The sequence below is a fragment of the Solanum dulcamara genome, chromosome 4 (genome assembly GCF_947179165.1).
Source record: "Solanum dulcamara chromosome 4, daSolDulc1.2, whole genome shotgun sequence".
In the NCBI taxonomy this organism is placed as follows: domain Eukaryota; kingdom Viridiplantae; phylum Streptophyta; class Magnoliopsida; order Solanales; family Solanaceae; genus Solanum; species Solanum dulcamara.
Genome location: NC_077240.1, coordinates 81,346,633 through 81,357,817, shown reverse-complemented (window position 1 = coordinate 81,357,817; position 11,185 = coordinate 81,346,633). Strand labels below are relative to the sequence as shown.

The 11,185-nt window shown below is 28.0% G+C and overlaps 1 protein-coding gene across 1 annotated transcript; it reads right to left on the bottom strand.

The window, feature by feature from the left end:
- Positions 1 to 3,659: 3,659 nt before the first annotated feature.
- LOC129887909 (type IV inositol polyphosphate 5-phosphatase 9) lies at positions 3,660 to 8,362 on the bottom strand. Its single transcript, XM_055963150.1, has 8 exons — positions 8,312 to 8,362; positions 7,564 to 7,748; positions 7,205 to 7,315; positions 6,847 to 7,135; positions 6,042 to 6,229; positions 4,976 to 5,084; positions 4,291 to 4,442; positions 3,660 to 3,969 (listed from the first exon to the last, which is right to left on the bottom strand). Exons 1-8 carry the CDS (start codon positions 8,321 to 8,323, stop codon positions 3,738 to 3,740), a joined length of 1,278 nt encoding a protein of 425 aa, XP_055819125.1. The 5' UTR covers positions 8,324 to 8,362; the 3' UTR covers positions 3,660 to 3,737.
- Positions 8,363 to 11,185: the final 2,823 nt, after the last annotated feature.

The following is an 11,185-nucleotide window of genomic DNA, read 5'->3' as shown; positions in this document are numbered from 1 at the left end:
TATTATGCTTCAGATTGAAATAGCTTGGTGTCGACTATATAAATTTTACATATTTCATACGATCGATGTGTAAATAAAAGTGAAAAGACCTAAAGAGAACCTTGTTGCAATCTAATGCGACTGAACTATAATATTATATTGATTCTGAGCTAATATTAAAATTATTTCTGGTATTATTTACTTAATGCACTATAATTTTCTTCTTTATTATTTCTATTAAAAAATCTTTGATCTAGCAAATTAAGTGTGCAAAACTATCTCATTTCAAACTCAATGGAATTGACATATTTTCCAACGGAGATCGTTTTGTTGAAATATTGACCAAAGTCAACACTTTCCAAAGAAAGCTTTCAATAACGCACAAACGGCGTAAAACTCATTTCGAGCATCTCGAAAACCAAATCAGAGGTCGTTCAAATGACTAATATATGTGAAGTGCATGTTATATGTAGGGTAAATCCTACACCTAAAATAACTTTTACATATAATCTGTGAAGTTCATGAGATTACATTTGGTACTTTTACAATATATATATATATATATATATATATATATATATATATTGACCTTTAAATTGATAAAAAGATAATAAATATATCTAAGAAAAGTACTTCAAGTAAAGACAGCCAAAAGAAAAGAAAAAAAGCAAGAAAAAAATTCTAAGTTAAGTTTTTCATGTCTCGTTGATTAAAATATCAAAATATTTTTTAAGAAAACAAGTTCGATATATAACTGACATTCCAATTCTCACCCACCCAATGTGCCCCCACCCCTTGACTATTCCACCTCCAGGCCCCGCTATCTCCGAACCCCCGCTCCCCATTTCACCCCATCAATTTAATAGTGTTTTGCAACATTACATATAAATATTTTTTGAGATAATATACTCCTTTTTTATATACATATTAGACACTTATTTTCCGGAAAAAATATTTTTGATGAAAAACATATTCCGTCCTAACAAACACACCCTTCTAACTAGTGTCCTTTTAATTAACAGTACAATTATAATTATATTTCTGGACAAACTAAGCCCATAATTTCGATGAGTCACTTCTCGTCATAAACTTATATTCTTAAATGAATTCCACCATTTTCACTTATATATTAGCAATACATGAATAAAAATAAATAAAAACAAAACAAAATCCCTTAAAATGATAAGCAGTTTCTGCATGAAAATCACCACATTATTATCATAGTATAACGAAAACAACAATAATATATTTAGTATAATTTTATTAGTGAAGTCTAGAGAGAGTAGTGTATACGCAACCTTACCCCTACCTTGTAAAGATAGAGAGGTTGTTTTCGATAGACCATCGACTCTAAGTAAAACATATCAAAAACCAGATATATATGTAAAACAAATACAATAGTGAAAAAGCCATGCTGAAAAATAATAAAGGAGAGAACAATATCAACATCAAATAATATAGTAACTGAAGCAAAGGAAACAACAAGTAATACTAAAATCGAAGAGAGTAATAATAGCAATATTGATACATTAACCAGATATCACTCGACTACTTACTAATGTTCTACCCTTATCCTCGATCTTCATATCTTCTTATCTATGGTCATGTCCTCGGTAAACTGCAGTTATGTCATATCTTGTCTAATCATCTCTCTTCAACACTTATTATCATAATATAAGAATCCCCGTATTATTATTTTTGCATAAACAACTTCTACATAATAATTCATGCATTTTTAGTACATGAACCAAATACTTCTTTATGTAACAAATCCACAATTAAAATTGTCTCAATACTGGACAAACTAAGCCCATAATTTCAATGGGCCAGTCCATGTCATTAACTTATATAATCCTCTTAATTTTTCAAATTAAAGCATAATCCACTTGAGGGAACATTGAGGATAATGTCTCTATACATCATCAAACACTTTGAAAATCACAAGTCTAAATTATTTGGCTGAAAAAGAACAAACATATACAAACAAATAATTAATTTTTTTAAAAAAAGGATGAATATTAAGTAAATGGGTGGTAAATTGGAGCTAGTTCTCAATATTCTTTTTTTTTTGGGAATGCTATAAATACTCATGCTTCTAGTGCTCAATTATCAGACTTTAGTTACTACTCATTTAGTTCCAATTTATATAGCATAGTTTGACATAATACAATTTATTTATTTTTTAAAAAGAATTTTTCTAAATTTTGTGGTCTTGAACTAAATATGTGTAATATACCAAAATATCATTTAATCTTGTAATTTTAAACATGTCATGTGAGATATTGAAATTAAAGAGTTATCAAATTAATAAAGAGATAGATACATTTTTTTACAAAAAATAAGGTAAATAAATTAAAATAACATCAAAATGTTTTTTCAAACCAACAACCAAGTATTCCGTACATAAAAATAAAACTAAATTATAAAAATTAAGTGCTGTATATTTTTCTTGAATAAAGAAATTGTAATTGTGACTGTGTGTACATCCAAAGTAATCAAATTCTGTTAATTGATATGTATGAATTTCTTCACTCTAATTGGTTAATTATGTCCAATCAAATTGCTTGAAAGATTCTACCAATCATTTGTAAGTCATTCAATTTGTTTACCAAAAATATTTAATAAATAAAAACAAAAAAAAAAGATGGCCCATTTTTTAATTGAGTAGAAAACAATAGTAAATACGCAAAATCCATAGATAGAGAAAGCATTGATTTGGACACATATTGGTCACTGATAATAACATTGTGAAATAAAATATTCCAACTTACAATATACTACTGATTATCTTGTGCTTTCACTTCAAAATTTTACTACTACTTTAAGTTCTGACATTTTTAGATAAATATTTAGTTTATGAGTTTTTTTATTCTACGACTTACCGAAAATATCCCTAAATAAAAGGATACAGAGGTCGAAGATTAAAATAGAAGGTTAGTAGGTATAAGAGCATTATCTAGTTCTCCTTATCAATATTATTATTATTATTATTTTTATTATTATTATTATTACTTCCTACTATCTTATTTTTTTTATTACTTGTTGATCTTCCTTTGCTTCGATTATCATATTATTTATTGTTGCGTGCTACTCTCCGTTTCTCCATTATTTTTTACGTGATTTCTTTACTATTGCATTTCCTTTTCTGCTTTACTTGAGCCGAAGGTCTATCGAAAACAACATCCTCATCTTCATAAGGTAGGGGTAACACTACATACACACCAACCTTCATATTTTTTTTTGTAGTATCCTCATACCTCAATTTGTGAGATTACGTTGAATATGTTGTTGTTGTGCACTATATTATTTGCGTCCTTGAAAAAAATTATACAAGAAAAAACGTATATCGTCGTAACATGAACTTTGTCAATAGATTCCTAATTTACCATCGATATTGATTAATTATACCTTTTTTTGGTTGAGAGTTATTTTAGGACTGGACGACTAATTTTCTTGTTAATTTGTGTCTCAATCAACTTTTTTCATGTATTACGAAATGCTCTTTTGGCTTTTGAAACTTCGATTTGTGATAATGCTATTTAGAGCTAAAACACTGTAAAAGACACTCGATAATTTAGATATCTCATTTTATATATATATATATATATATATATATATATATATATAATTATGTATAAGCTTCAATTTTTTAATACCCTTATTAAAATTTCTGGCGCGAATCGATATATATATATTATACTACAAAAGTGATCATCAAGATGAGATAATAATATTATTATACATTTATTAATGTGCCACTATACATATGGAAAATCATCATGATCATCTTTTGGTGAGTGAATCTCTAAGTGGCTTGTGATTTTCTCAAATCTTTCTGATAAAAAGAAACTTTGCAATCTCAACTTTCTTGAAACTCTTACTTGTGTGCTGAAAATTGCCTTCACTGGTTTATGATCTGATAATTTTGATTCACCTCTATCATATAATTGTTGTTTTAACCCTTCTCCATACCAAATTATCCTATCACACCTAAAATATAATGTAGTTCCATAAAATAAAAGAAAAAAGTAAGCATTTATCAAACATTTTTTTTTGTCTAGGACAAATGAACAACATATACATACACACGCTACAATAAAAAAGATATTTATTGGCAATAGATTTTTCTTTTAGCAGTTGAGTTAATGTCATTGCATTCAGAATCGCTGAAGCCTTTAGCGACATTTATACAAAGTGTTGATTATAAATACTTATATTTAATTATTATAATTGTCACTAAATCCTTTATTTGTCATAGGTATATGATTTTGTTAGTGTATTACTTGAATTACAAGTAAATAACAAACTTACCATGCAGGAGAGCGTTTCTTTTCCCCTTTTTTCACCTCTGATCTACCATAATAATCACTTGAATTTGGATAATATTTGTATGTAGGGGCAAAATTGATTATTCCTTCTTGCCAACCTTCAAACACTTGTCCATCCATGAGCTCCATCCTCAACTATATTTTATCATGAGAGACATTTTTAAAGTATTAGTTCAATTGGCTTTAAGTAGAGGATAGCTCAGTATACAAAGTATTTTACGTTTACGTTACATATAAGGAAGAGTTGTATTCCAAGAAGGTGTGATGTAGGAAGCCTACCCTGATGCAGACATCAGTGGCTGATCTTCTACGTATTATATCCCTGACTTATAAGTCACATAGAGACAACTTTATCGTTGCTCCAGTGGGCTCATTTTTTTGCTTTCGAACCTAATTAAAAGGCATTCTCGTGCATAAAGAATCACGCGTTCATGCATTGTCTGAGGAATGACTGCACTGTCCGCACACCAAGAAGGTGTCACGTAGGCAGCTGATAACCTACTCTAATGCAAGCATCAGTGTCTGATTCCAATATTTATAGATCACACAGAGAAAACTAGACCATCGCTCGAATGTTGCTCTTTTGACTTCGAATTTCATAATATATTGTGTAATTTACAAAACAATAATTTTTTATTATTATTCAATTCTAATAATAAATAAGGTACCTGGTCATTTTCCAAGAGTGCATTCCATTCTCCTTTTTCCACTAACAATCTTGTAGTTGATTCTTGTAAAGAAATCCTGTAATTCAAATCTCCAAGAAATATCACACGGCTGCAACCAATCAATTCAAAAATTAGGTTAAAATTAATGTCATATATATTTACTTTTAAAAATGAATATACTTGTTTTCATCATGTACAACTAGTTGTGATTTCATGCAGATATTTACTTTTTAAAATGATATTTTGATTATTAATGTAAAAATAATCAACTATTCTACCATTAGTACAGAAAAAAAAAGTATTTTTTTATATACAACTTGTTGTAGGTCAATTCATATGCGATTGACAAATTGCTCAAGTGGGAAATTATTGTCTTTTCTTTTGTATTCTTTTCATTGTTTAGCTACTTATTCAAGACTATTACTATAAAACAAAATTATACTATGTTTAAAGTGTGATTAAATTAATTAAGAATGAAAAGTTCAATTGTGATTCGATTGACGGCTATAACTAATTACAAAAAAATGTTTAACTCTTCAACAACCAATAATTAGTTGGTTGTTAAGCTTAATTTTCTGGACTTAACCCATGTCTTATTACCACAAAATATCTGTCAATTGATTAGAAATTTAACCAATAAAAATTGATTAATCAAAGTAATCGTTAACATATCGTTTCAAACATTTTTTTAAAAATTAAATTAACAATCAAGGGTTGTGGTGCATGTAACATAATTTATCCCTCCACCCTTTACCGGAATCAGAATTATCTAAGTTCGAACTCTAAAAATTAAAAAAAAATCTTGTTAAGAACTGCTTCCCCCTTGAACGGGGCCTTATGCAGCTCGAATCACTACTAAAAAATCGTTAATTTTCGACTGTCGGAGGCTCATTAGTATAGGGTTTCTGACCGAAAAGACAAATCCTTTACTGACGAGCCAATTTTCGACAGATTTCATCTGAAATTTCGTTAAAATTAGTAATTTTTTAGTAGTATGAATTTAAATTTATCGAGAGGAGTATCAAACATCGGGTGAAAAATGAAAATAAAAGATTAAATGACATACTCATGATCAAGAATCTTTCTTGGCAATTGAAGTGAAGAATGGCCTTTTGGAAAAGTTGTTCTTGAAAATATTTCACCAACATTTGAATTTCTATTTTTCTCATCTCCTTCTCTACCACCAGAAGCTAAATGGCAACACACAAAGCATAAACTTGTTTGATGTAATTGAAATCTAACTGATACTGCACCCTGCATGCAAAAATGATAACTTTAAACATAATTAATTACCAAATTAAAAGATCATATTAAGAATATTTTCTCAAGAAAATCAAAAGAATAAACTTTCATTAAAATGTAATATTATTATTATTATTATTATTAAATATGCTAAGGTTAGCCATTTTTCATAATAACACTCCTTCTGTCTCAATTTATGTGATCATGTTTGACAGAACGCGAGCTTTAAGAAAGAAAAAAGACTTTAAAATTTGTCATTAAGAATAAAATGAAAAATTTATAAAGTGAAGTTCTTTCCAAATATAAAAAAATATATCCCTTTTTTTAGGACAAAATTATATGACAACATAAAACGAGATAGAACAAGTAGAAGTTAAAAATTAACTCATTAAACGTAAGATATTTTATAAAACTGCTAAAAATGTGAATTTTTGAGTGACATCTTGTCGAAAATTGGTTCATCAGGAAGGGATTTTTGATGAAAAAATGTATCAAAAATTCGTGTTTTTTAAGTAGTGATCATAGAACTATTTCTTTATTGGAAAGTTGGATTTAATTTGATGATAAAAAACAATATTATTGAATAAAATTTAATTTGGAAATGGAATATAACTAATATTAATACTTACCTTGTTCCCTAAGCAACCCATGATACCACATCCAACACAAGAAACACTAGGGTTTTTAATAAATGAGCATAAATCATTTCTAATCCAAACTGAAATCAATATTCCCACCATTTGTTTACTAATAATACAACTGAATTCTTGTGGAAATAATTTCCTATTATTTCCAATATTATTTTCCTTTCCTTTCTTGTTCAAAGCTTGTCTTATTAATGAATTCCACTTTGCTGAAATCCTTCCACTTTCTGATCCAAGAACATTTGTTGCTCTTAGTGGTACAACTTCTTGAAACCTAAAAAAAAAAAAATATTTTTGAAATTTAAAGAATTATATATTTTGAGAATTTTATAAAAATAAATACCCGAAAACATAGATGTCACATGATGAGGTGTGACACGTGTTGAGCAGATCATCTACGTTGAAGTCATCGGTTGGTACAACTCCTCCAACGTTCCATGTATTAACGAAAACCCTGTGAACCATTCAGTATCATCATGATTTATTTATTTATTTTCGCTCAAATCTGAGACTCTGATTATTCGTAGAAAGATATTCTATATTCATTCCGGAATCATGCTCTTTTTTTAATATGAATTTAAGTAAAAACAATAGAATACATTTGTTTCAAGAATATAATTTTATTTGTTGAGTTCTAACCACTAATATCTAAATTAGTGGTTAAGATGTTGAGCTCTCTACTAATTAATAATAATTAATTACCTGTAGTCTTGAGTTTCTTGGAGATTATGGTTGAAAATAATGTCATCAGAACTTAGGGATCTTTTATCAAAATGATGGGGAATTTCCAATAAATATTCTGAATTATCACTTGGAAAATCTGCAACAAAATTTGTGCTCCCCAATCTCTTTAGGACCTTACTAGCTACCAATCTTGGCCACATAACCTTGAACAAAAAATAGTGAAAAATAAAAATTAGATATTAGTAATAAATATATACAAGAAGAACAAATAATATATTTCAATTATCATATTACTTCCAACATATAATTATAGAAAACATCCTCCACCACACACACACCCCATCCTCTATATCTACAACAATAACAACATACACAATATGATTCCACAAGTAGGGTTTGGAAAAGAAAGAATATTGTACACAGAGAAAGGGTGTTTTCGATTAACCTTCGATAGAAATAGAATTGAAGGTACATATTCAATAAAATTCTATAACTGTTTATTCTTACCTTGTATTGCCTTTGAAAAACATACTATTAATTTAGAATTCAGTAACTTAAAAAAAAAACTTGAATCGAATCCTAAAATCACAAACTTCAAATTTTGAATCCGCCGTCGTTATTAGAGGCTCACAAAGAGAATGCATAAGTAGTGTTAAATGTTGAACTTGTATATATAGGGAGATAGAGAGATATACATATACTGAAAAAATACACACAAATTAATATCCACACACACATAGAGAGATGAGAGAGAGAGAGAACATACTTCTCCTTTCATTCTTGAGAAATGGTATTGTAAGTAATCTGTTGAAGAGAGTGGACTATATAGAGAGAGAGACTATAGTAAAAGAATAAAAAGGGACTAATAAATAATGTACAAGATTAGGACTAAGGAGTAGAGGCAATAGTATCATGACGTTATGATGATGATAATAGATACCACCCTTTTTTTTTCCTTCTCGGTGTTCGGTATCTGCATTAATAGGACTTGGGTCGTAGAATTCCCAGGATAGTATAACTTGACGTTATGACGATGATATCGCTTCTTTGTTTATTTATTTTTGGTTTTTTATTCAATATTTGATATCTAAGTTAGGGCTAGGCTTTTAATATGATTTTTTTTCATTTCAGAGATTTAAGCTTGAGAAAGAAAAGGAACCATCCCTCCACAATTTCACATTACCTACCTACATATATAAATAAAATTAAGTTTTACCAATAAATAAATAGACAAAATTAATACTTCTATATTTTTTTATCTCAATTTATATGATGTATTTTATGGATCACAAAATTTGAAGTTTCTATTTTATAAAAACAATTATGGTCTAAAACACATTATTGATAGGGACAATTATTGTTATACCCCAAAAAAAGAAAACTATTTACCATTGCATATCTCATTACTTTCATACCCCTTATTTTTAACTATTTCACGCATTTGATACCATGAGAATATATAACATACTCTCATGGTATCAAACAGTTTTGCTAAAGCACTGTCTCTTCCTTCTTGATACCATCAGAGTGTAATATACTCTGATGGTATCAAGAAGAAACTGTTTGATAAATTGCTTGATACCATGAAAGTATATATATATATTCTGATGATATCAAGAAGGAAGAGACAATGCTTCAGCGAAATTGTTTGATACATCTGATGGTATCAAAGAGGAGCAGTAATGCTGACGTCAAATGACGTCATGCACAAAATTAAAAGAAAAAAAATGGGGTAAGAGGGTAAATATTTTGGGTCATGAGTCTATTAAGGGTAAATAGTTTGGATTGGGTTCAATTTGGGTAAATTATTTCACAAATGATCTATTAGATGTAATTTTCCCTTATTGATATTTGTTTGATTATAAATTATTTAATTAATTAAGTATAATGAAAATTTTAAAATTAAATTAGTTAAATTAAAATAATCACATAAATTGAAATATAGAGATTTAAATTGTTAACTAAACAAAAAAAAGAAAGAAATAAGACAAGAATTTCAATGCGTAAGTTTAGTGTGAAAGAATCTAAACATCAATTCCAAAATCTCAATTAAGGTTCTTGAGTTTACATGTGAACTGAAGATTTATTTTCTTGAAAATAGAAGAGACTAAAGATGAAAATCTGTAATTCAAGTTAATTAGTTAAAGTATGTTTAAATTAGTATAGAAAAAAATATAGGAATGAAGAAGTCATATTGAAAATAATAATAATAATAATAATAATAATAATAATAATAATAATAAAAAATAATAATAATAATAATAATAATAAATAAAAAAAAAATTATATGATATATAATAAAATTGAAGAATAAGATAACAGGAGAGTGATCTTAATAATAATGATTAGAAAAATTAGACGACACTCATCTACCTGTTAATCTTTTACCCTAATCTTCTACCTTCATATCCTCCTATCTAAAATTATATCGTCCTATAATCACCTCTCATTAATACTTCTTCGGGCTATCTCTACCTCTTCTCAAACCCAAATAGTTAACTTCTCACACTTTCTTACTAGGACATCTGTGCATGTTATTTTTGCATGTCCGAATCATCTGAGCTTGGGCTCCTTAATTTTGTCCATCACAAACATCAATCCCACCTTTTTTCTGAATATCTTCATTTCAAATTTTATCTCTCTTATTATGTCTACATATCCATCTCGACATCTTCATTTTCATTCTACTTTCATTTTCTAGACGTGTGAGTTCTAGACCAGTCAATACCATTATCGTTTATGTTTATTCAACATAGCCTTAAACATTATATTGTTTTCTTGTTTATTTAATTTATGATAGGGCTCCACAACCTTAAATCCTTGTGTTTGTTAGCTGATTTGAAAGGTTTTCTCATGTTTTTTTTTTAATTACTTAGTAAAGCAAGTGGGATGGGGCCTTTTTTTTCTTAATGTATTGTAGGAAATTTTGAAGAAAAAAAACCCATCAAGAACCGTTATGCCCAAATAATAGGAAACACAATTATGCTGACGTGTCAAGACAATATTTGTTGGTAAACACTAGTAAACTATTTGTGCCTTGATAATGTTTAATATTCTAATTAAGCTGAACCAAATGTCCTTTTGCTGTTTTGCTTCATTTTATTAACTCCTAAGTCCTAATTATGGTTTTTAATTAGTTTGTTCCAAAATAATAGTAAGTATTTATATTTAAAAATAATTTAACTTTAAAATTATTTTGTTTTTCTCTTTAAAATTATGATTTTACAGTCTCATATATTTCATATCATATTTGAAATCACATATTTAAAAATTCTTTTATCATTATTTTTTAAATTATATGTCGGATCAAAATACACCACATGAATTAAAAGAGGGGAGTAACTTATGAACCAAGTCCTTTGCAGATGACTGAAAAGTTAAATTTACTCCTAAACTATGCGAAAGAAATTCAATTTACCCTCTGATTCAAAACTAAATAATCTTAATTATAAGAAATGTGGCATCATCGTATGTTAAGCTTTGACGATTTAAAAATAAAGGCAAATTGAAGAATTCCCTGAAATAAATAAAAACTTAAGATCAAGAATCTTTTGTGTTAATTTTGCATGATAGTGGATTATAATTTGAATAGTATTGTCTCTTACTTTGGAATTGTATCACCAAACTTCAAGTACTATAA

Bases quoted from the DNA above. Each gene is read 5' to 3' on its own strand.
- LOC129887909 (XM_055963150.1), bottom strand. The intron at 6,230-6,846 runs GTAAGTATTAAT...TTTTGCATGCAG, and splicing joins TGGGTTGCTTAGGGAACAAG to GGTGCAGTATCAGTTAGATT. The intron at 4,443-4,975 runs GTACCTTATTTA...GATAAAATATAG, and splicing joins CACTCTTGGAAAATGACCAG to TTGAGGATGGAGCTCATGGA.